The sequence below is a fragment of the Hemitrygon akajei genome, chromosome 9, assembly GCF_048418815.1.
Source record: "Hemitrygon akajei chromosome 9, sHemAka1.3, whole genome shotgun sequence".
Lineage (NCBI taxonomy): Eukaryota > Metazoa > Chordata > Chondrichthyes > Myliobatiformes > Dasyatidae > Hemitrygon > Hemitrygon akajei.
The window spans coordinates 159,151,243-159,178,396 of NC_133132.1; the positions used below are offsets into that span (position 1 = coordinate 159,151,243).

Genomic DNA, 27,154 nt, shown 5'->3' on the forward strand with positions numbered 1-27,154 from the left:
AACAGATTATAGAATAACATCTGATACTAGATTTACAGCAGTGGCACGCAGAAAGTGAGAGAGACTTCCTGAGTGGGGAGCGGAATCAATAATGAATTGGAATATTTTAAATAACGCACGCATGATGAAGGGTTTGGAACGCGGAAGCGAGAGAGGGCGTGAAGAATTAAGTTGTTTTATTTGGTGGTCTTGGAAGGACATCATGTGATGGGTGGAATACAAACATCTCTCCAGTTCGCTCGCGCGCGCGGGCGCGGGCGCGCGCCCGGCACTGTCATCCAGCACAGAGGAAGGGCCGCGCGTTCCCTCCTCCCATTGTGCCCCCAGAGCGCGCGTATTGGTCGAGCACGCTTTCAGCGACATGGCGTTGGAACACGGGCCCGGAGCTCGCGGCTGGCGGCGCGCGATAGGTTGAGGCCGATGTCCCTCCCGGGGCGGGGGCGGGCTTCCTCTGTGACTCCCGGTCTCAGGCTGGGCTTGTGCGCTTGGTCTCAGTACCAGGGCTTTCCTTTTCGCTGCCGCCAGTTGTAATGCAGACGTGTTACACCATGGACAGGTGATGCATTCAGCAACAGCCTGCCCACTTGTTCAGTTCAGTCTCTCAGGCATTCCCTTTTCAGAGATCCGCAAGGATAAAGCCTCTCTCCTGTAGTTTCTGGCAACTGACAAAAGTCTCAAACATTTTTTTAAAGTGTTGAGCAGTTTCTTATTTCCTCGATTTTAACGACAAAAATACAAGGAAGAGAAATGCCAACGACAACTCTATTGCCTTTTACTAATCCTAGTATTAGTCGGAAGTCAGGGACGAACAATTCGGTTTTAATCAACCGGCCCGCCTTTCGACTGACTGAGAAATTCCTGCTGCTCTTAGTTTTCAGTGGTTTTATCACTCTGTGCTTCGGTGCGATTTTCTTTCTACCGGACTCATCCAAGCTGCTGAGCGGGGTGTTTTTCCACTCGCAGCAGACTTCGACGGCAGGCAGCGGACCGAAGCTGGACGGCGGCAGGGACTTGGAGAGCGATAAGTTGAGCAAGATCCGAGAGGACCACGAGAAGGCTCTGCGCGAGGCGAAGGACACCCTGCAAAAGCTGCCTGAGCAGATAAAGCAGGACATCAGAGAGGAGAAGCAGAAAGTTGTGCAGGATTCGGCCAGCAGGAAAGAAGTGGCTCCGCGCTTGCCGAATGTCGTCTTCCGCAAACCTGTGGGCGCAACAGGGCGTGAACCGAGCGACCCTAAAACGCGAGAGAGACAAGCCAAGATCAAAGAGGTACAGCACACGGGATTACTTGTCTTCTCTTTGCTTCCTTACCCTCTTGGTCCCGTCACTTTGTGTGCAATGGCCAGTGTAAGGGCTGTCAACTTCCTTCTGCTGAGTCTCTGGGGGCACTTCAGGCGACCGTTCCTCCATCAGTGTTTTCGGTGTTGGAGTCAGCTCCCCTGTGCAAGTCTCGAGTTGTGTCAGAGTCGCGCACTCCACAACGTCAGGCTGGTTTAAATGGAAAAGGAAGAAGGCTGTGGATTCCCGGGGGCTTTAAATCTGCTATATAGATGTGTGTAGAAATTTAAAAACACCCTTCACTTGCATTTATATGACGCCTTTAATACACAAAAAACGTCACTCAAAAGCCTGCAGCGTGACAAGCGAGTGGGTATGAAGCAAGAGCTTCAAATTCTCTAAACCATTTATGGATTTAAAATGATTTATGCTCATTTTAATATCTTGGATTGCAAAGAAAAAATTGGAATAACACTTGCCATAGAGAGAGATCAGTCCTTTCAAACGTGGAACTAAAGTAATTTGTTCTCAGCGGTCGGAGTACGGTAATGTTATTTTCTTAAAAGAGCGCATATTTCCCCGATTCTGTTTACATGTCCTAAATATACAGCCTGGGAAGTAACTCTTCCATATCTGGGCACGTTCGAGTGGGAAGAGTTGGGGAATTTACTTGTTAATGTCCCCGATGGTGATGGTTGGCTATTGATCCCTGCGAGAAAATAGTTGATGTGACGTTGAAGAATGGGCTGAACTTGAATGGGATGTTCTTAGTTGATGAAGTTGCCGCTAAGATTGGCAACTGCAGGCGACTGTGTGTTGCTAGAGAAGTGTTTTGGTGAGATTTCAAAGGGGAAAATTACACTTGGACAGTTATTAAGTTGGGCCACATTTGTAGAGAGTAATCCACGTTGTCTTTTATCTCCTATCATTATATGCAATAATGGCTTTAAAAACAATTGTGGAATTATCCAGGAAACCATTTGTACACAGCTATGCCTAATGTGGGACAGATATATGTATGGTTTATGAATTTATTTTGAATTTCTTTGGTCTGTGTTGCAAGTGAAGCAAGACCTGGAGGTTTTGCCGTCTTCCCAACAGTAGTTCTATAGGCATTCAGTCCAATAGGCAGTTCACTCAGAATCATTTAGGGAAGGCTTTGTTTCAATTTGTTTTCTTATTAGGGGCTTAAGTGTGTAAGCAAAGAGGGAAAAAAAACAAACATACAGTAGAATGGCAGGTTTACCCTTTTTAAAAATAGTGCTCAAACAAAATCAAGATTTATTTAGAAGTGTGAAGCAGAGTCAGAAGAAATGTAATTTTCAGAATATAATTTAAATTTATTTTTTCTGCGCGATGAAGATTTTCCTTGTTGAGAGTTGGAGACAACTTTTTCTTCTTTTTGTGGATGTTTATACTTATTGATCTCCATCCTTCACTACTTTCTCTTTACTATCCACCTTGATGGAATGCTGCTCTATACCTAGAATTAAATTTGATGCACTGTATTTGACTGTAACAGGCCTATTTGCCCAAATAATCCTTGCTCATAAATCTATCAGCTACTTCTCTATTCCCTTCTCTTGTTTGTATACGTGATTTGCCCTTAAATAAATGCATTCACCTCAGCTACTCTCTATGTATTGTGTTCCTGATTCTCACCACTCTTTGGGTAAAGTAGTTTTTTTCCCCCCATCCCTGTATTGGTTTCTTGTTGACTATCTTAGGAACTTAGTATTTAGTTACGATCTTTCTACAAGTGGAAACATTTTCCCTACTTAAACTTTCATCAAAATGTTTCATAATCATGTAGTCTTTTCTCTGCTACTTTTTCTCCTGGGAAAAGAGACTACTTCCTTGGTTTTTACTGATATATGTATACCTTCGATTTCTGAAATTAGTATTATAAATTCCCTCTGCACCCTCTCCAGTGCCACACTATCCTATTACACAGGGACCAGCATTATTTGCAGTCTTCTAAATGTGGTTGTAGCAAGGTTGATCATAGGTTCAGTTTAATTTCATCGTTTTTCCATTACGGCCCTCTCGAAATGTGTTCTAATGTTTGGTTTGCTTATTTTATGGCCTTAACCATTTTAGTACAACTTCTACTGATTTACCTTCTGCGCTCTATGGTCCCCTTGTTCAGGAGCCTCACATAAATTTGCAACTTCAAGTAATGTGAGTTTGCCATTCTTCCTTTTGATCAACTTCATTTGATGATCATGCACCCAGCTGGCAATTTTATTAATGTTCTGTACTTGAAGCTCTTGTGAGTATTGATTCCACTGCCCTCCTCCTCAACCCCACCAGGCCTACAATTTTTTTAAAATTTGGTATCCTCTACACTTTTGGCACAGTTTTTGATTTCAGAGGCTAAATCATTGATTTAGAGGAGCTCATCACAAGATTAAATAAATCTTATTAAGTTACCTCAACCTTATCTCTTCTGTCAAAAGACACAGGATGCTGCTTCTTGCTCGGAGAGCTAATCAACTTTTGGTATCTTCATTGTAAATCTTTCATGCAGAATCCCCAACTTCCTGTGCTGTTATGAGAGAGCAGTGGTGTAATCTAAAGCAAGGTTTGAATGAAGTTAAGCATAACTTTGTTATTTAAAATCCAGAAATAATATGCAATGTTTAAATTATCTTAATTATCTTGATTAGTCTTTTAGTCGTAGAAAAGTACAGCTCAGAAACAGGTCCTTCGGCCCATCTAGTTCATGCTGAAGCTATTTAAACTGCCTAGTCCCATTAATCTGCACAGAGACCTTTGCTCTCCATACCCCACCATCCATTTACATGTTCAAACATCACAAACATTGAAATTAAGTTTGCATGCACCACTTGTGCTGGCAGCTTGTTCCACACTCTCATGACACTCAGTGAAGAAGTTTCCCATTGTGTTCCCCTTAAACTTTTCATCTTTCACCCTCAACCCATGACTTTTGGTTGTAGTCCCACCCAACCCCAGTGGAAAAAGCCTGCTTGCATTCACCCTATTTGTACCCATCATAATTTTGTATACCTCTATCAAAGCTCCTCTCAATCTTCTACGTTCCAAAAAATATAGCCTTAACCCATTCCTCTCCCTGTTTTGATTCCTACTTCACTAGTAGTACATGTGCTACTGTGCCTTTTTCAAAGTCACATTATTAGAATTTAAATTCACTGCTGAATTCTATAAACATCCTTAGTAAATTTATCATCACTTAATTTGTTGCCTCTCTTCTCAGTACCCTTCCACCTCAGGAACACAAAATAGGCATTGTTCATAAATATAGCAATTAGTTTTCTTAAGTTTAAGTTTATTGTCAGAGGCATACAAACACAGGATATTAATGCCATAAAAGTTGGTTTATGCATCAGTGTAGTACATTGTAAACATGTCAAACATAAGTTAGCAGAAACTTCAATTAAATTATACATCACAGAATAGACACAACAGTAAACTATTTTGCAATCACTTTTGAATAGATAATTTCTTCTGATTATATAAATATATGAATAGTAGTACTCCTAGTTTGTGATCCTTGAGGAATCTTGCACCATAACACTTGCAGCTGCACACCACCCTTTTTGCTACTAGTGCTGAACACTGCATGTTGTACTTTTATTCTTTCCAAGGTATCAACTTGCCAAAAGTCTTTTGGAAATCTGGATAATTTATGCTCAGTTTGGAACCCTTGATGTTACTCATTAAAGGTGATTCCATTTTGAAATCTATAGCTTCTTTTTCATTTAGATGTCCTTCATTTTCAGCTTTGAGGAGAAGTTCCATTACTTTTCCTGCTGCGTATGTTAAAGCTCATTAGAGTTTCCTGAGCATGTTCTGTCATTCTCCTTAAATGAGGGATTTTTGTTTCCCATCAGTCCACTGGTATTAGAGCTATTAAAAAAGAATCCTATCATTATCGTTGTCTTTTAACCTCATCCTGGCAGATTTTGTTTCTGATTTATAGATGGCCGTGTCACATTTTTGGTAGTACCATTTATCTTATCTCTAATTAGTTTAACTACACCAATACTTTTTTTGTGTGCCCCTCTTTTCTGAACATGTTATACTCTTGTTTCATTTAATTCCCAGTCCTAATATATAATAATTATATTTCAGCAATCTCACTTTGATTCCAAAGTTTTTGAAGGGAGCACAAGAAGATTTACGATGGGTTGGAGGCCAGGGAGATTAAATGACAAAAGGGGTGATAGGTGAAGTGTCCATTGAAAGATTATCAATTTAAAATGTTAACTTTGTCTCTCCCTCTTCACAGATGCTGGCTGGTCTGCTGAACGTTTCCTGCAATTTCTATTTTGTTTTCTCATAGTTTGCTTTTTTAGTACTCTCCTGTGTTGTCAATACTATAGGTTTGTTCAATTTCTTATAAATCTCTTACACTATTGTAATTATTCAAAGAGTTTGCAACCTTTTTATTATCTTTGTCTATGAGAACATGTGCCCCTTTTTTATAGCTGAGGTGGTATCTGCTCCTTTGGAAGTGCTCCCAAAAAGACCCCTCCGTTCCACATACACTTTTTAATCACATGTTGATTATCTTGCTCTGCCTGTTTTTAAACTTGTCCATATGTGATACAGAGAATCTTATTCACAAAGTCCTGCTTTTTGCTTACCTCTTAAAACTTGATGTCTCTCAGTTGGAATGTTGTCAGTACTAAAATGGACCATGGGATTTAGATTCCCCAGTGCCTAATTTCCCTTCCAGCCAACACAAAAAAATCCCTTTAGTTATGTGGTTCAATAACATCTTTAGGACCCTTGTGTGGCAGTAGAAGACAATTTATAACCTGACCCCTGTCACTCTCACATTTATGTTCTGCTATATCTTTGTTCTAACCATGACTACCTTTGCTGCTGCTTACCTCCCACCTTAGGCCTGCTTTCTGAGCTGCATTGTGACGGTCTTCTCTGAATATTTCCTGTTCACTGCTAGTGACTACTTTATAGTTGGATACTTAATTAGCCCCAGCACCTGAGGGGAATTCCAGTCAAAGCTATTCCCTATTCTTTGGTGCTCACACCCTGACCTGACAGGCACATCCTACTCTTGTAGAGCCTGTAATTCATTCACTCAATGGTTCCATTTAATATCGGAGGAAGTATACATTATACAAACTGAAATTCTTACTCTCTACAGACATCCTTGAAACAGAAGAAAAGCCCCAAAGAATGAATGACAGAAAAAATGTAAAAACCCCAAAGTCCCTTGCTGCACTTCCATGCACAAACAGCTGTAAGCAGCATCAACTCTTCCCCTCTCCTTCCTATCTTGTTGATGAAAAATCCAGAAATACCCCTATTTTGTGATTTCCATGGTTTCTGATTTTGTGCTTGCAAGGTTCCTGTACCAGAGGAACATAAGGGACTGCCATGTATTTTGCTTCGCAGAAATGTGGTTCACACTGGCAATTTTGGATACAGTACTGCAGCTTGATGGCTTCACAGTTCTCTGCAAACACAGGATAGTTCAGTCTTTAAAAGGCAGAGGAGGTGGAGTATGCTTAATGATCAACTCATCGTGGTGCACAAACATGACAGTTCTGGCTCAGTCCTGCTTACCCAAACTGGAATATTTAATAGTCAAATATCGAGGGAAGTTTTTGCCATCATCCTGGTAGGGGTGTACATTCCCCCTCAGGCCAATGTCAGACAGGCACTGGAAGAGCAGAGCAATGTAATCAGCAGTCACAAAACTGCACACCCTGATGTCTTCACTGTCACTGCAGGGGATTTCAACCAGGCCAGCTTGAAGAAGCCTCTGAGCAACTTCCACCAACATATCACCTGTGGAACCAGAGTAGCCAACACACTTCACCACTGTTGTACCACCGTCAAGAACGCTTACTGTGCCATCCCATGCCTACACTTTGGAAAGTCCGATCACCTGACTGCTCTTCTACTCCCAGCATGTAGTCAGACTAAACACTGCAGCATCAGTGATGAGGACCACAAAGGTGGTCCAAAAAGGAAGCGGAGAAGCTCTTCCAGGAATCCTTTGAAACTGTAGACTGGACAATATTCAGGGAATCATTTTCGAGTCTGAGTATGCCACTTCATTAAGATCTATGTGGATAAGCGTGTGCCTTTGAGAACATACCAGGCAAAACCAAACCAAGAGCCTTGGATGAACCAGGAGATTCATAGTCTGCTGAGGACTAAATCATTTAAGCGTGATGTTCCAGAACTATACAGCAAATCCAAGGTAGACCGACGGAAGGCTATTTTAAGAGTGGAAAAAAGAACAATTCTCGTTAAGGTTAGAGACAGAATGCATGTCAGCTCTGGCAGGATTTGCAGGCTATTTCTTTGTACAAAGTGAAGCCTAACATCATGAATGGCTATGAGGCTTCACACACAGATGAGCTCAATGTCTTTTGTACATGTTTTGAAAGGGAGAATAAAACTATTCTTGTGGAAATCTCTGCAACATCTAGTAACCCTCTGATATCTGTCTCAAAGGCTGATGTCGGAGCATCTTTCAAGAGGGTGAACCTTCACAGGGCATCAGGCCATGATGGTGTACCTGGTAGGGCACTGAAGACCTGTGCCAACCAACTGGCGGGTGTGCTCAAGGACATCTAGAATCTCTTAATGCTATAGTTGGAAGCTCCCACCTGCTTCAAAAAAATGGCAATCATGCCATTGCCCAAAAAGAGCAGGGTGAGCCTCCTCAATGAATATCACCCAGTGATATTCGTTGAGGCAGCACTGCACAGAATCATAAAAAGCTGCAGAAAGTTGTAAACTCAGCCAGCTCCATTATGGGCTTTAGGGTCCCAAGCATCTTGGACACTTTCAAAATGTGATACCTCAAAAAGGCAGCATCCCATCATTAAGGACCCCCATCACCAGGGCATGCCCTCTTCTCATTGCTGCCATCAAGGAGGAGGTACAGCATACTGAAGAAACACACTCAATGTTTCAGGAATAGCTTCCTTCCATTTGCTATCAAATTTCTGAATGGATGACGAGCCCATGAGCACTACCTCAGTATTGTTTTCTTCTCTCATTTTGTATTACTTATTTAATTTTCTTTCTTTATGTATGCTTTTTGTAATTTGTAGTTTTTATTATTGTATACTGCAATGTACTGCTGCTGCAAAGCAACACATTCTTGACCTATGCCAGTGATATTAAAACTGATTCTGATTAGAAGTGCGCTACAAGGCTGCATTGTGAATTTGTCTTGCCTGTAGCAAGATTTAAATAAGCATTTATGTTTTTAATAATTTGAAATATTTTCAGCAATTAGTTTTCAAAATCTGTTTTAACCACAGCATCTGTAAGGATGTTTACTAGTTTGATAGAAGTTCTGCAGATTGGTTTTTTTTTCTCAGAATTTTCATTTACCTGAAACTGAACAGATTTGTAGTTGCTGGAAGGATTTGGGGATTTTTTTTTTGTGTGTGTTCTCTGCCGTGTTTGTCAGTTGACAGTTTCATGGTTTCACATGCTGTCAGGTGTCTGAACCAAGCAGATTGCAGCTGCTTTGTATTGGCACGGAGAGAGAAGGAAAGGCCTCCAGTTTACAGCAGATGCATGCTTGTGTTTTTAGAACCTAGTGATACAAGCTGGCTTGAAGCCTCAATGTAAACTTGTGGAATCTCTTCAGAGAAAGAAGTCATACATGACGCTTGTTATGGATCAGTATTCTGAAGACAATGTAATGGCAGTTTATGGATGTCCAGAAGAATATCATACAACGTTAAATAAGCTAGCTAAAATTCTAGATTATTGAATCGATGAATTTTTTGACATAAAATTTCTCATCCATGAATCCATGACCCATATAAATGCTAACTGACTATGTAAGATCATTTTCAACATAATTTCCACGCAACTCTGTCAGAACCAACTGAAAAAACTCCGAAGATTTTGAACTATCTGTTTTCTTTGTTAGCGATAGCTCATATTCATGCAAGTGCAAAGTTGTGTTTTGCCTGTCCCTGCATTTTGATGCTGCCAAGTATTCTGATGGTATATGAATCTAGTGTTGCCTAGAATGTGATGGTTTAACAGTGTCATATATTAATTCTCAGAACTGGCAGGAGCATGGTGTAGGCAATTTGCTCGATCTCACATGCAGTGTATGGTTGGACAGTTTTGAATTTGTGTAGTCTTTGGTGTGATAATACAAACTGACTTTTGCTTTGAGAAAGCCAGAACATTCATAAAGCTACCAGAAATTTTGTCTTGGATCATGATAATTTATTTATTTGGCCATTTAGTTAGATGTTAATGTCTGTGTATAAGTGTAGTGGTTGCTCATGTTTGATCTAATCATTACATGCTGACACTGGTTCCCTGAGAAGCTCACTTCTATCTCGTAGACTTTGTACCATCTGATTACATAAGCATCACCACACCACCTCCATTCAGCTCACCAAGGGCCATTGGCACTCAATGTACTTTTTCCCTCTGCAGGTGCACTGTTTTCACATCTAAACTTTTTTTTATCATTCATTTATGTAGTCACTCATTGGGCCATTCCACCTTTGATGGCACATGGCATTCTGCAATTAGTATAATTTGCTCTAAAAAGCTGTGCTCTCATCTTTAGTCTTATCACTTTTTGCCTACTGTTTTTCCTTGCTTCGTCACAGAACAAAGAGAGAGCAGCTAACAATTCTTGAATTACACACCTCTTTTTGTTTAAACGATTGTTGTTTGCATGGGTACTTGCTTCAAAAGCTTCCTCCAATTCTATCCAATTGTGCTTTTGTTTGTCTCCTGTAATTTTTTTGTATTGTTCATTACTGCCTCTGTGCAATACTAATGGGTGACTTAATGCCAGCAGTTCTGTACAAATGTAAGTTTTCTTGACTTTATCAAGTTACTTGTACAGCAGTGTTGAAATATTACTGGAACAAAATCAACTGCAATGTGTAATTCCAATTGCAACACTTTATATTTGGAGATTATTGTTGTAAGCAGTGTTTTCTTTGAAATTGACATTAGGATGTTGCTGCTGCACTTCAAAGTTAGGAAGCTTGAATTTGTCCTGGGAAATTTCTTCTTTTGGAAGTTGGCAGTACAATTATTTAAGGTGTAAGGTAAAGCTGATAGCAATGGTAGAAATTATTTGAATTCATTTAAGTTTTTTTTATTGATAGCAGTTAGAACCATAGAACATTACAGCACAGAAACAGGCCTTTTGGCCCTTCTTGGCTGTGCAGAGCCATTATGGTCTTTTCTATGATAGTTTGTTTTGCCATTCTGATGCAACCCTGAATAGATAAAATTGACCTGTACTGCAGTATTGCAATATACTGTATTTAATAGCTGATGGAATCTAACTTTCTTAATTAAATAGTTTAGGACGAAGCACTCACCAGCAATCAGATTCTAATTTCCACCCCTCCACCCACATCTACCTTAGGCACTGTGCGTTATTGTTGCTCTGGGCAGTTTAATCTGCGGTTCTATTCTCTGTACTTTTGGTTCATTTGAGAGGAAACATAGTTCTGTGAGCAGAGAGCAGTCCCATTAGTTTCACTTTCCTTTTGCAGCGTTGTAAACCACAAAGCAGAAGCTCTGGCGGAAGCAAGGATTTAGTCAAATTGCTGTTTGGATTAAAAATGTAAGCTTTTCAAGTGTGTGAAACACTGGCACCCTCCCTGTTACTCCATGTGTAAGATAACATACCAATGTTTTCTGGAGCACGTGTACTTTGGTGTACTTATATTTTACTTAAGGCAATAGGTTGTTGAAGGTTGTGGGACTGTTTTAAGGAAGTGGAAACCAGGTCCCAGTGAATGATTGAAAAGACTTGAGGGACTTTGGGGCCTACTGTATCTTAGCTTCTCATAGTGCCAGTTCTTGAGGAATGTTGGGGAATTGAGTAATGTGCTAAGGGCGTGTGATTTCAAAGGATTTCTGTCTTCATTGAATTTAGTTTTACATTCCTCTTATTAGTGGTGATTCACCCCTTCTCCAAAGTTTTGCTGGTTGCATCTTTCTATTGGAGTGTTGTGCATACCTGATGTTAACATTTGTTGACATTTGGATCCAAATAATTTTCTACACTTAAAATGGAATAATGCAATATACAATGGATTCTGGTTAATTGGGACACATCGGGACCAGTACATTTAGTCCCAATTACCCAAAGTTTCATTGAAATAGTTTAAAGGATTTTTTAAAAAAAAGTACAAACTTTCATTTCATGTATTTAAGTGAAATACGAAATTAGAACGCTACCAATACTGTTACAGTTCTATTAAACTGTATTAGTTCCTAATAGTTATTGACAGAGGAATTCATCTGCTGTGTTCTTTTGATTGATTGTACATAAACAAAATCAGCACGGACACCTAATACAAATAATGGACTGCCTTCATTTAATGCTTTAGAGTATTGCAGCCTCCAAACAATCATTTTCATTGTAATATTCAAGATGATTGTTGATACTTCGTAATTCCTAACTTGTAATTACTCCCAGCTGTTTTTGGCATCTCCAAGCCTGAGTGCTTGAAACTGTGTTGAGGAAAACAGTTCTGATTTATCTGCTTATTTCTCGCCAAATGTCAGTGGCAAAAGTCATTGCTTTCTGAACACAAACACACACAGCTGATACTATTTTAAAAACTGTTCACACTAAGCATGCTATAGTGTCAAATGGCCACGCAAATGCAAGTGACTGAAGCTAGTTGGAAACTGTTGGGCGACAGTCTCCTGCCCCAGTTAAGTGGTGTAGTGTCTCAAATAAATGAAAGGAATCCCAGCTATTTTCTCAATCTTATTTTTTGTTATTTAAGCGTTGTCCCAAATAAATGGCTGCCCTGATTAATTGATGGCCCAATTAACTAGACTCCACTGTTAGTGGATGGAGTGCTGCGTGAGAGAATGAGAGGGTCCAATTTAAAAAAATTCTATAGGGTACAATGGTATTGTAGCAGTTAGCACGATGCTATTACAGCTCATGGTGTCAGAGCTCAGAGTTCAGTTCTGGCGTCCTCTGCGAGAAGTTTGTACGTGAGCACGTGGGTTTCCTCCAGGTGTTCCAGTTTCTTCCCACAGTCCAAACACGTACCAGTTAGTAGGTTAGTTGTTCATTGTAAATTGTTCGGTGAACCCTAGGGTTAAATAGGTGAGTTGCTGGGTAGTGTGGCTCAATGGGCCAGAAGGGCCCGTTCTACGGTGTATCTCAAAAAAAAATAACATAAGATAACTTGTAGATTCTGCAAAAGAAATCAAGAGTGAAGGACACTTGCTTGTTTTGTCCATTCTGTTGATAAACAAAGTCTTTGTCATTAAGGGCTTTTTCAACAATTATTCTTTCCATTTATAAAGTAAAAAGAATACTAATGTTTTATTTTTTTTTAAATTTAGAAATACAGTGTAGAACAGGCCTATCTAGCCCAACCAGCTACCCAGCCCAGCAACCCACCTATTTAACCCGAGCCTAATCACAGAACAATGACCAATTAACCAGTTGGTCTTTCAACTGTGGAAGGAAACTGGAGCACCCACAGGAAACCCATGGCCCTAATGTTGAAGCTTCTCTTCAGCAAGGCAGGCAGCAAATATGAAGAGTAGTGAAGAGTTGATGTAGGAATTTATTGTGAATTTAGATAATCGACCAAGAGATTACTTGGAACTATGCTATTTTGTTGAGGCGTATACATCTTAATGGCCTGTCTTTAAGCAGATGAGTTTGAGGTAACCCACCACACTCACCCCAATCACTCTGATATTAATTTTTTTTTCCAAATTTAGAATCAAGCATGTGGTTTTCTGCTGATAACAAGTTACAATTGAAGTGCCAGTGGGTTTTTCATATCCACAAGAATTCCTCTTGTATTTGCAAGATATCCAAAACTAAAGCCTGAAATATGTTTCTGGTGTGATCAGAAGTAAAATCATGTTTCTTGCAAATGTTGTAGAACTTTGTTATTGCAATGATTTTGGTTAATCATGAGTTTAAAAGAATGTTGATGTTGGCGTTGGTACTTGCTATTGAATAGAGTTCATTATTTGGTTCCTATTCTACTGCTATCAAGTTAATTTCTCCTTGTATTTCTAACTAATTGGATTGTCTTCAGAAATTTGGTGCTTAATAGAAAACAAATATAGAATCTATATACTTAATTGAATAATGTTTCAAGTATGCAGAATCAGCTGCTTTTAGTGGTAATGGTGATTACAAATTCTGCACCATCAGAGGAAATTTTTTTTTCAGAACAATATGTTGACTCTCAAATTAATTTTAATCAGTTTGAAATCTATTGACAACATATCTAATTGATATCTGATATGCACCCAGTGAGTAAACTCAATAAATATGCCTCCTCCGAGGGTATGTTTTAAAACAAACAAACCTACCTCTGTTATATGTCAATGTAACTTTGCAGCGTTTGAGTAAACTTTGTGGTAGTTTTTACCTTAATGGTTTGGATGTCTGCCTTTGGGGAAAAAAACTAGTATTTCCAGCTGGAATTATGAGGTGAAAATGGAACTGATCTGGGTGTCTATGGATTAAATATCAGTCTTTTGGGCTAGAAGTACTTGGAAGCTGAGATTTACAAAACCTGGCACTGATTGTAATGTTAATTTTGACTTTCCGTACAGAGTATATTAGATTAGAATTTAAGAACACTGAGAAATATAATTGGGTTATGTTACGTCTTGTGGTATGTCAAATTTAAGTTAAGCAAGAATGGTGATCTGATATCCTGCAACACACCATAGTAACAAGCATATTCAATTACTGCTAATTCTTGTTGTGTTCTTGTGGTTGCCACTACATTTGGTTTTATTATTGGGCATGCAAATGTACTGTACTGTGCAAAAGTCTTGACACATACTGTGTGCCCAAGTCTTTTGCACAGTAAACTATTTGTCAACATGGAGCAGAGAGAGACTGTAAATCTGAAATGAGCAAAGGATGTTGGGAATGGCAAGTGTAGAGCGCCATGGGGGGGGGGGGGTGGGGGGTGGAGGTATATGAGACAAGTGGCAGTGGAGGAGTGCTAGAGTACAGACCTGAGACCAGGCAAGGTCATTTGATTCCAAACAATTGTTTTATTTATCATTTCAAAGTGTCTCTCCGGTGCTTCCCCCTCCCTCCCCCCCTCCCCCTTTTTCCAATCATGATTCTCCTCTTCCCGTCCCCTTCCCACTGTCAGTCCACAATAGAGACCCATATCAAAATCAGGTTTATCATCACTCACATATGTTACAAACTTGTTTTCTTTTGTGACAGCAGTTCATTGCAATACATAAAATTACTACAGTATTATGCAAAAATCTTAGGCCCCATAGCTATACACATATATAGAACATAGATTAGAACAGTACAGCACAGTACAGGACCTTTGGCCCACAATGTTGTGCCGACCCTTAAACCCTGCCTCCCATATAACCTCCCCACCTTAAATTCCTCCAGATACCTGTCTAGTAGTCTCTTAAATTTCACTAGTGTATCTGCCTCCACCACTGACTCAGGCAGTGCATTCCACACACCAACCATGTGTTTTTGTGCTTTTGTGATATCATTCTGGAGGAACGTTGTCTAATTTTTTAACTGCATTGCATTTGTGTTTTCTAAATGACAATAAACTGAAACTGAACTGAACTCTGAGTAAACAACCTTTCTCTAACATCCCTCTTGAACTTCCCACCCCTTACCTTAAAGCCATGTTGTCTTGTATTGAGCAGTGGTGCCCTGGGGAAGAGGAGCTGGCTGTCCATTCTATCTATTCCTTTTAATACCTTGTATACCTCTATCATGTCTCCCATCATCCTCCTTCTCTCCAAAAAGTAAAGCCCTAGCTCCCTTAATCTCTGATCATAATGCATACTCTCTAAACCAGGCAGCATCCTGGTAAATCTCTTCTGTACTCTTCTGCTTCCACATCCTTCCTATAGTGAGGTGAGCACAACTGGACACAGTACTCCAAGTGTGGCCTAACCAGAGTTTTATAGAGCTGCATCATTACCTCACAACTCTTAAACTCTATCCCTCAACATATGAAAGTTAACACCCTTTAAACTTTCTTAACTACCCTATCTACCTGTGAGGCAACTTTCAGGGATCTGTGGACATGTACCCCCAGATCCCTCTGCTCCTCCACACTACCAAGTATCCTGCCGTTTACTTTGTACTCTGCCTTGGAATTTGTCCTTCCAAAGTGTACCACCTCACACTTCTCTGGATTGAACTCCATCTGCCACTTCTCAGCCCGCTTCTGCATCCTGTCAATGTCTCTCTGCAATCTTGGACAATCCTCTACACTATCCACAACACCACCAACCTTTGTGTCATCTGCAAACTTGCCAACCCATCCTTCTACCCCCACATCCAGTTTGTTAATAAAAATCACGAAAAGTAGAGATCCCAGAACTGATCCTTGTGGGACACCACTAGTCACAACCCTCCAATCCAAATGTACTCCCTCCACCACGACCCTCTGCTTTCTGCAGGCAAGCCAATTCTGAATCCACCTGGTCAAACTTCCCCGGATCCCATGCATTCTGACTTTCTGAATAAGCCTACCGTGTGGAACCTTGTCAAATGCCTTACTAAAATCCATGTAAATCACATCCACTGCACTACCCTCATCTATATGCCTGGTCACCTCCTCAAAGAACTCTATCAGGCTTGTTAGGCACAATCTGCCCTTCACAAAGCCATGCTGACTGTCCCTGATCAGACCATGATTCTCTAAATGCCCATAGATCCTACCTCTAAGAATCTTTTCCAACAACTTTCCCACCACAGACTTTAGGGTCTATAATTACCCAGACTATCCCTGCTACCTTTTTTGAACAAGGGGGACAACATTCGCCTCCCTCCAATCCTCCGGTACCATTCCCATGGACAACGAGGACATAAAGGTCCTAGCCAGAGGTTCAGCAATCTCTTCCCTCGCTTCGTGGAGCAGCCTGGGGAATATTCCGTCAGGCCCCAGGGACTTATCCGTCCTAATGTATTTTAACAACTCCGACACCTCCTCTCCCTATATATCAACATGCTCCAGAGCATCAACCTCACTCATATTGATGTGCCTAAGACTTTTGCATAGTACTGTAGGGTGCAGATATACTGATATGCATTATATAGACCCCAATGTAGATTGCTGCCATTTGCTGGTCACTGGGTCTGAGTTTTGAACCTCTATAGTCAACATTACCGCATGACCTGCACTGAATTTTGAAGACATTTTGACAGTGTTATTTCATGAGATAAGCGGGTACTTTGTCAGCAATATCCACATCATAATACTGAATGAAATATAGAAGTGATAGGTGAATTTGTTCTCCTGTTCACTGTCCAAGCTGGAAGATTATAAATCCACATTGATACCACGTCTTAAGGCTATACAGATAACAATTTTGCCAGTTGTGTAAGAGTTTGAGGATGACACATGGCTTGGTTCCAGTTTATTAAAGTTGTCTACTTGGTACACAGCCCATTTTTTATATTAACAAATTGCATGACATATGTGAGTGATGATAAACCTGATTCTATATTAATCAATCAACCAGTAGTTCAAAATCAAATGGACTTGACTGGTCTCAGGGATGGGTAGGACTGCACCCACGCCACCTACCAACAGTCCCTTCCCCACTCCGCGGAGCTCCACCCTCACTGTGTTTGTGTATATTAATTTAACAAATTGATGATAACTTAAAGCAAAAATGTGGTTTTGTGTTCCAGTCTACTTTTAACTTAATTCTAGCACAACTAACAGTGTTGTGGAGGAACTCAGTGAATGTTGTGAGAGAAGGAATATTGTCTCTAAGAGTTCCTCCAGCACATTGCTTGTTGTTCCAGGGTACAGCATCTACAGTCTCTTGAATCTACAAAACTTAACTCTGCATTTGTAATTAATGTGCTCCATTCATTTCTACATAAGAGGTTGGTTTAGAACAACTGTTGTGGTTTGAAATGAAAATGGAATGAAATTAGATTAACATTTGGCCATTTTTACCATGATGTGAGGATCTGGAAGAGAGAGAAACAGATGGAAATAAACTAAATGCATTCAAGTCGATGTTTGTTCAGGCTATGTATTGCATGTGGGTGTGAAACTTGGTCCTGTGAACTGCTTGAAAATTTTGCAGATTTAACTTGAAAGAAATTGCTGTTTGCAGTGTGCAGTGGAACCCCACCCATCCTGCCATTTGGCTTTCTTCCTGTTCTTTGATAAAACTTTAACAGTGTTTGTCAGGGTTGGAATTTGAAAATCTAACATGTTTAAATGCATTCAATTTGGTTTTCCTGTTTTAACAGAGTAAAGAAAAAAAAGAATTTTAAGTTATACAATGGCTTTTGTGAATTTGGGATGTCCCAAACATCTCTGAAGTGTAGTCAATGGGACTGCGTCCCCTCTGTTTTCACTTTGTGTAATGTCACTTTTGTTGTCAAGTTGCTGTATGAATTAAACTGCACTCTATCCAAGCCCTGTTAAGCTGATTGATGCTGGAAGCGGCTGCAGTTGCGCTTTGGCAAGTGCAATAGCACCCTATTAATTTAACAAGGTACATTGCAAATTAGGATCATAATTTAAAATGCTTGACACCTAACCTTGGACGAGTTGGAATCTTCTTCAGTTAAACACTGAAAAGACTGAAGTCATTGTCTTTGGCCATAATATCCTATTGAGTTGAATCCACGTCAAAATTTCCTTTGTACTTCCTTCACCCACCACACCTGCAGCCACTGAGATGACTTAAAGTGCTTGCAATCTTGCCACTCTGTGTGAGCTGACCAGTTCTTCCTGAGTCCAAACCTTTCTAATCGATAATTCATGTATTTCTACTTCAGCAGCACTGCTTCTGTGTCATGGCAAATCTGCTGCCATTATTATGCCTTTGTTGCCCCCACATATGACTCTTCTTGAGCTCCTATCTAGTTCCTCACATTCCACATTTTGTGAATATCAGCTTTTCAGTTTTGCTCATCACTTTCTTGTCCATTTTCTGCCTGCTTATCAGATTTACACTTCTGCAGACATTGTGACTTTGAATCCCCCACAGGGACTCATTTAATGTCTTAACTTGTAGCTAAACTGTTTAAATCCCTTCATGCCCTGTGCATCATTTCATATGATAGCTTCTATGATTACTAGAGATGCTTTGTTCCTTTGGTATTTTGTCTCTTGTTTGCTTGTTCAGCCTTTGTGGGGCAAAGTGTCTTGGGGCCGTCTTTGTTTTTGGTTGTAAGAAAAAATGCCTGCTGTTTGCTCATTGCCTTCTACTTTGAAGAAAGAGATGGATTTTTGCAAAATATATGTTGATCCAAAGACTGAAAGTCATAGATGTGTGTTTGAATGGCAGTGCGTAAAGATTAGTGAACAGTGGAGAAGTTGTGTGAGGTTATCTGCAGATTGTTAACAATACATAAAGAAAAGGCATTGAGGCGGATGAATGGAGTTTTTGTAGTAAAGTACTATGCAGTGTAAGGTTTAAGAAAGTTTAAAGTAAGATTTATTATCAGAGTATCTAATGTTACCATATACAACCCTGAGATTTTTCCATGGGGGTATTTAGCAAATCTATAGAACAGTAACTGTAACAGGATCTGCAAACTGTAAACATCAGGAACTGACATGCTGACTGTAAGCAAGCTGCACGTGTAGATAATGTGGGTGCAAGTCCTTTGGGCGTCTGTATCTTCTACCTGATGGAAACAGTGAGAAAAGAGCATGTCTTGGGTGGTGAAGATCTTTGATGATGTTGCTTTTATACAGCAACGTTTCATGTAGATGTGACAAACGTATGGAATGATTTTAGAACTCATTTCAAATTTCATCTGTGAAGACAAAAGATATATGACTAAGTTTTGGGTTGAGGCCCTGCATCAGGATACAGATGCAGAAGCATATTGTTATTTAGGCCCTTCCGGCCCAACGAGCTACAATGCCCAGTGACCCACCTACTTAACGCTAGCCTAATCACAGGACAATTTACAGTGACTATTTAACCTACTAACCAATACATCTCTGGAATGTGGGAGGGAACTGGAGCACCCACAGGAAACCCACGTGGTCAAGGGGAGAACGAACAAACTCCTTACAGACGGTATCAGGATTGAACTCTGTGATGCCCTGAGCTGCAATAGCATTGTGCTGGCCGCTATGCTACCATGGCGCCTTAACCCAAAATGGTTTCCAACATCTTGTTGTCAATCTGGATTTTCAGCATCTGCAGTCACTTTTACTGTCATTTTGGAGTTGTGGGTTGAGCCAGAACAGTTCCAAGGGCTGTGGCGAAGGGTGAAGCAGCCTCTGACTAGGACATTGCAAATACAACAAGAAAGTTAGTGTTTCATGATGTCTATATTTGTTTGAAAAGGTGATGTTTTGTTTAGTATATACTGGATTCTGGTTAATTGGACCATCTGTTAATTAGAGAAGCCACTTACTTGGGACAGCTCCAAAAGAGGAAAAAAAACAAACTGAGAAAATAGCAAGGATCCCCTTCATTTATTTTGGATGATATGCTGCTTAACTGGGGCAGCAGACTGTTGCTGGACATTTTCAGACAGCATCAGTTGCATGCATGTCATGTGGCCATTAGACACCACACCATGCTTAGAGAAATGAGCAGTAAGACAATTCAGAACTGTTTTGATCACAGTGGTTTCAACCATTCAGACATGGAAATTCCAGAAACAACCGGGAATGAAAACAAAACCATTTTCGTTTATTATCACTATGAACTATGAAGAATTTGAGGTAGCATCTTGAAGGTTACCTTTAGTCCCCACTGGATGCTCAGCTCTCATCTGTGGCTCCAAGTGGCAGTTTGCATGTGACAGCAGCCACACCCCTATGCTGCTAACAGGTGACTTAAACCAGGTTAGAGTAGCTGGCATCCTTGTACCCCAGTGAGATAGGGACATACCTATCCTAGTATGCAGTCTGCTCCGGCGTACTGGGAGGATGGGATCTACAGTAAGATCCAGTGGTCAGGAAGGTGAAGCGTCAAGGACATGACAAGGAAAAGAAGTCATCATGGTCATCCACTGCAACCAGGTAGCGACCCAGTTGTGATGTTTGCTTGTTTCACTGGACCTAGACTTCCTAGGTGGAGAGAGTGGAACTGTCCCAGTGCAATGGCTTTTCCACTTTAAAAATCTCCTACACAGGTTTCCTGTCATTGTTGGATAAGACGGGCAACCACCAGTAGTATTGGTAGTCTTCTGATTTGTTCTGTATTTTGTTCAAGTGCATAATTTGTTACTCATTTAAACAGTAGCTTGCCTTTTTGTAAAATACCTTTTTAATTATTTCCATAAAAATTCAGCTAATGGGGGAAGCCACTTTATTGGGCAAAATAAACTGGTCCCAATGTATTCGATTAAACGGAATCCACTGTATTGACAAATGAGAGGTGTGCGGACAGTAGATTATAAAATGTCCCATTGTAAGGATTATTAATTATTTTAAAATGGGGGGGAAACTAACACAGTAATGTGGTTGACTTTACTGTTCAACAACGTTGATAGAAGGTCAACGTACTTCATTTGTTTAAGCTGCCTTGGGACATTCTGAAATGATGAAAGATTCCACATGGTTGTGAGTTTCTTCCTTCTACCTACCTGACCAGTAGAGAAGGGACAAAATTGTCAGACATGTGATGTCCTACTCCCAAGGCTCAACCGGGTCTACCAAGTGGTTTATTTTATCTCCTGGGTCACAATGGTGAAGATGGCCAAGGACAGACAGAGATGGAGAACCTTCATTGCTGCCCTACATGCCAGCAACATAACGGGCAATAAGTAAGTATAAGAGAGTTGTTAGCTTCTAACCTGTGTATAAATGGCATAGCCCAAGAACAAAACATGCTGTGTACAGATTGATTGATGAACCACTGTTACTTTGGGGGGAAAGGTAACTCTAATCTCCAGCATTTGCTCTACAGCAGAGTATTTTTAAAGCATTTCTGAACCTTTGCTTTCTCTAAATCTATTTTTAATCAGTTTCTCCTCAATGCATTATTAATAATAGCTTTTGTAATCCATTTGTTAGGACAGCTGAGTGTCACAGGAGAATGTCAGGTTAACGTGGATCAGTGTGGTGTTCAATCAGCTAGGTTTCTATGTAGCCTGTGCTGTTTTCAATTTTCTGAATAATTAAAAGTTTTTGAGGCAAGGAGTTGACATTAAAGCAAGAAACCCATAGAACATGCAGGAAAGTAATGTTTATGGTTGCTTCCAAAACATTTGAGCCAATGTGGAGGACATCCAAGTTATTAGCTTGCCTTTTGTTGTCAGAATATAAATGAATATGTAATAACAAATGTACAATTAAAAACAGACTTGTGTATTTCAGATGATAAGGTTTAACTAGGGTACCTTACCTAGCAATTGCTTTTCCTGAATTGAAATGCTGTTTGAATTACCTGCAAACGTTCCACGATGTCAAAGGAAGGCTCTAGTCCTGCATGGCAATTTATTTATGATGGATGGTGACTGGAATTAAATTGCGAACCTCAGAATGTTTAACTGGTGAAAAATATAGGCTGGAAAGTCCAGAGTAGAATGGTGTGAAACAAAATTACCTGTAAAGCAGTTGGAAATTTAATATGTGCTTCAAGGTCAATTATGGAGTAAAAATTGTTCCAGATGCAGGAATAATGCAACTTTTTAAAGGAATTTTTTTAAAAAAACAATTTTTAGTGCAAACTTCTTCACTTGCCACAAATTCCACCTCCCACTGAGAAGGTCATTGCTTTATCAATTAGATATGTGTAAAAATTATTTGGGAGCACTGGACAGTATTGTCTCATAGCTGAGCAGAACACAATATTCATAGTGAAGGTAAATCTACTGCTCCTCAGGGAAGAATGGTATGCATAATATTCTGCATGATTATAGTTTTCACCCTAATTATCTGTTGCAATGATACACTTGTTCTTTCATTTGCATATTGGAGAAAACCTGCATCAAAAAGGGGTGATTATATATTTGTGGGAAAGGCAGTTTGAATTCTCCATGCCACCAGTTTGTTTGGAATTGTTGGATCTCTGTTGAATTTTCAATGTTCAGGGTTCTTCTGGGAGTCAAAAATGGCAAGCAGTCTTAATTTGAAGATTTCAGTTTATTTTGTACAAACAGAAGTACAGATACTAAGCAAGCTAAATAAAGGGCTGAGAGACAATGCTAAGAAGGGAATTAATGATAAGGGGTGTAAGACAAAGCAAAAAAGATTATGTTTCTGAAAAATCTATCACTTTTATAGAATAGATAAAGAAAATTACTTAGTGATGAATTAGTTAATCGGCTACGTAATTATAACAATTGCATCGTTGGTAATGTGCTAATACTTAACCAATTAAAAATGAGAAAGGTGATAAACCGTTAGTTTAGCTGCTATACCGTTTTCTGCTAGTAAGTGTGAAAAATACATGAGTTTGTTAAAAAGTACAAATCTTATTTTTTTTTTAAAGTGGTTTCTAGCAGAACCAAAAACCAGTTGGATATGAAGGGAAAAGTAGTGCCTTTAAAACATGAAATAATTGACCTGCTATTGATGAAATCAGCATCCAAGCCTGGCTGTTAGTCATTTTGTAAAGTGACTCAGATAATAGATGGCAATTGGTAATTTATTAATTGCCTACCTTATTACCAATATATGCATGCAGCTTGTTAGTTATCCTCATTCAAATGCCCACATCCTTTGTTAATCCAGAATTAGATTAAGGAATTATTTAAAATCTTTATTATTAATACAAACAGCAATTAGCTGATTTTAAATTTGGATGATTTAAAGAATTATAGACTAATGCATCTCAGAATGAAGCTCAGGTTCGGGATAAGAGTTATTCACGGGAATCGTAGAACCTGAGTGTTCTTTGAATCAATTATTATTGATGACCTCCAACGCTTTAGAAAAAAATATTTCTGGTTTGAATTTCTGGTATGTATTTTAAATTGGTCTAGCTGTCTTGGTTTGGAAGAACCATTGTTGACCTTGACATAGACATTGACAGATGAAGTAAATTGGAAAACACTGGTGTGAAAGTATGATCTATATGATATTTCTTGAATAAGTATGAAAATGGCAGCTGATAATCTTGTTCATTCTAAACCATTCTAAAGCACCTGTAAAAAAACACTTCAAGGCACTGCCCCATGTATGTTAGATGAAGACTCTTGAATAAGTAAATATAAATATTTGCGGCTTCCTTCCCATATTTCCCATTTTTGTCCTTCCTGACCAAATTTTATTTTTTCTTCTGCCCTCATGACTTAAGCCCAAATTTCCATGACAAAAAAACTGCTTTACCTATAGCTTGTTTATTTGGCCAGGTTCTTCTGAAAGAATAATTGAACTCTCAATATTTTTGTCATGTTCCTTTAACTATTTATCCAATTTTCATTTGAAGGTCAGCACTGAATCTGCTTCCAGCATCCATAAAGGCGGTGCATTCCAGTTCCTCAAAACCTGGTACTTTGTTTTCACTGGTCACCTGGTTTGTTTGCTTATTATTTTAACAAGTGTTCTGCTGCTAGTGGAGTTTTTGGTTTCTACTCTATTCGACAGTTCAGTGGACTGCAACACCACTACTAAATTTCTCCTACATCTTTTCTGTAATGGGAATAGTTCCATATTTCATTTCCTTTTTATATAACTGAAGTCTTGTATCCCTCAGGTTCTTCCATTGATTTCTTGCTGCATCCTTTATAGTGTTTGGCAATCAGTTAAGCGTGATACCTGGATTCCAAGGGTTAAAATAGAGACAATTACACAAGTGAGGGTTATCAACTCGGGAGTATAGTAGGTTAGCAAAAAGATAAGACACATGATGGGGGCATGCGGTTCTTGCTGATGGGGTCTTCTAGAAGGAGGACAGACAATCTAAAAGTTAGAGCCAGGCCTTTTTGAGGCGTGAAGTTTGAAATGATTTTTAAGCAAAGTGGATGTTATAAATTTGAAACTTGGCTACAAATGGCAGCAGATGCTGGAGCCACTGTTGATGTGGAGTTTGCATGCAGATTTGCACAGTTTAGATTGAATGTTGACAGGCTTGGGGTGCCAAATCTACTTGTTATGTTCATGTGCTGTCTTGAACTGGTTGTAATATTCCATATGGGGCCTATAGGGTATTTATAAAGGTTTGCTCACTTCCTAGCTTGTCTACTTAGTGAGTTTATTCAAAGTTTAGAAGGCTTTTTTCACAAACCACTGTTGGATTTGGGTGTAGGATTGTTATTTTTCTTGCAGTTTAACTTTGCTTGTTTGTACCTGTATTCAGAACTGTGCAAAAGTCTTCAGCACATATATATAGCAAGGGCGCCCAAGACTTTTGCACAGTTCTGTAGTAATTTTATGTACTGCATTGTACAGTTGCAACAAGAGAAACACATTTCATGAGATGTGTGAGTGATGATAAACTTGATTCTGATACGAGTCTCTATTGTGAAATGAGTGTGAGTAGGGGGTCCTAGAGAGGGGTATTATGGGTAAAGGGGAAGGGAGAGAGGAGGGAGCAGGAAGCAACAGACGGACATTCTGTAATGATCAATAAATCAGTGGTTTGGAATCAAATGACCTTGCCTGGTGTCTCAGGGCTGCACATGTCTGCACCCGTGCCACCCCGCACTTGGCACCCGTCCTCTGCCATCTGTCCTACATCCCTCCTGCAGCTCTCCACCTTCACCATTCCCAACATCCTTTGTTTGCACCAGATTAAAAAACTTACTCTCTGCTCCACATTGATAGATACCGTACAGTCGGCCCTCCTTACCCGCGGGGGATTGGTTCCGGGACCCCCGCGGATACCAAGAAACGCGGATGCTCAAGTCCCTTATTTAATCTGTCTGTGTGCGGTGGACTTTAGGACCTGGCGCAGCTCTGAATCTGCAGTGTTTCTGTTCACGGAAATAATCACAATCATGATTGCAAATAAAGTTGAAGTATTAAAGCGATTGGAAAGAGGTGAAACGCCTTTGGTCATTGGAAAAGCGTTAGGCTACAGTCGGTCAACGATCAGATCAATTTTAATGGAGCATGTGAAAGGCCCTGCCCCGATGAAAGCTGCAATTATTACTAAGCAACTCAGTGGTTTACTTATTGAAATACATACGTTTCTTAAGTGTTTTATATGCATGGAAAAGTAAAATATGTTCTATATACTAAGCCAAATGTTTGACTAACTGACACTAAATAATACTGGATGTACCTGTTCCGACTTAAAGACGGACTCAGGAAGGGAACTCGTTTATAATCCGGGAACTGGCTGTACTTTAAAATCAACTCTAGATTACTTATAATACCTAATACAATGTAAATGTTATATAAATAGTTGTTACACTGTATTGTTTAGGGAATAATGGCAAGAAAAAATAGTCTATACATGCTCAAACAACGAGTGCTGGAGAGAGAACTCCCGTGTTTTCCCGATCCGCGGTTGGTTGAATCCGCGCATGTGGAACCCGCGGATAAGGAAGGCCGACTGTACTGTGCAAAAGTCTCAGGCACCTTAGATATGTGTGCTTAAGACTTTTGCACAGTCTTAACATGGAAATATGCAGTGAATTTTCTATCAATTACTGTAAAATTGTTCTGTATTTTTCGAGGATCTACTTAGTTTCAGTAATGGGCATTATACCACTTGAATCTGGTTATTTTGTAGGTTAATCATTACCACTGGAATTTAGTTATCCCTAGTCAGAGTATGCAACAACCACAAATGCTTTTGCCTTTGTTCTCATGGCTCTTCTTTCTTTGTTTTCCACTCTCGGAACATTTAATGAGCTGGACAATCCATACCAGGGTTGCGTGACAACAGCTACTTTTTAATCAGGGTGGTGATGGAGATTTCAAAAGCAGAGTTTCGTGGCAGTATTTCTGATCTGAGGAGTGACTAATCAGCAAGTGGTGTTCATGAGAAAGTGGGAATACAAGTAACGCAGGTGCAGGTGGAGAGGACATTCTTGCAGCAGCATTCTTTTTGAGTGGCTTTGACTCATCAGGCTTGGGTGAGGTAAAGTATCATGATTAAACACATTTGCACCAGGTGTACCAAGCCACAGGTGCTGAAAGAACATATTAAGGAACTGGAGCTGCAGCTTGATGACCTTCCACTCGTATGGAGACTGAGGAGGTGATGGACAGGAGCTACAGGGAGGTAGTCACCCCTAGGTACCAGGAGATGAGTAACTGAGTGACTGTCAGGAGAAGAGGGGGAAATGCACAGCCAATGCAGAGTGCACCTATGGCCAGTCCCCATAATAAGTATTTTGAATCTGTTGAGGGAGATGACCTACCGGGGGGTGGGGGGTGGGGGGGGGGGGGGGGGAGCCACAGTGACTGGGTCTCTGGCACTGAGTCTGGTGCTGTGGCTCAGAAGAGCAGAGTGATGAAGAAGACTATATTGTTTTTAAGAGGTTCTTTAGTCAGAGGAACTGAGGTGAGTTTCTGTGGGTGCGACAGTGACACCCGTATGTATGTTGTCTCCCTGGAGCCAGGATCAGGGATGTCGTAGATAGTGTCCACGGTATTCTTCAGGTCAATGGTGAGCAGCCAGAAGTCTTGGTACATATTGACACAATGACATAGGTAGACAGGGTGAGGGGGTCCCGAAGAAAGATTTTAGGGAGCTACGTAATAATATGAGAAAAAGGACCCCCAGTGCAGTAATCTCTGGATTGCTGCCTGTACCATGTGCCATTGAGGGTAGGAAGAGGACAGTTTGGCTGGTGAATGCTTGGCTGAGGAACTGGTGCAGGGGGCAGGGGTTTGTATTTATGAATCATTGGGACTTCTTCTGAGGAAGGTGTGACCTGTACAAAAGGGATGGGTTATACCTGATCCTGAGGGGTCCAATATCCTTGTAGGGATTTTAACTAGAGTTCCTCAGGTGGGTTTAAACTAATTTGGCTAGGGGAAAGGAACTGGAGTGA

The 27,154-nt window shown here is 40.1% G+C and overlaps 1 protein-coding gene across 1 annotated transcript in view; it reads left to right on the forward strand.

Annotated features, from left to right (window-relative positions):
* Positions 1-447: 447 nt before the first annotated feature.
* The window catches only part of man1a1 (mannosidase, alpha, class 1A, member 1), a 445,121-nt gene continuing 418,414 nt past the window's right edge, over positions 448-27,154 (forward strand). Inside the window, exon 1 of the mRNA XM_073057385.1 lies at positions 448-1,269. Coding sequence (XP_072913486.1) covers positions 748-1,269 — 522 coding nt within the window. The 5' untranslated portion in view covers positions 448-747. The remainder of the gene's footprint in view (positions 1,270-27,154) is intronic.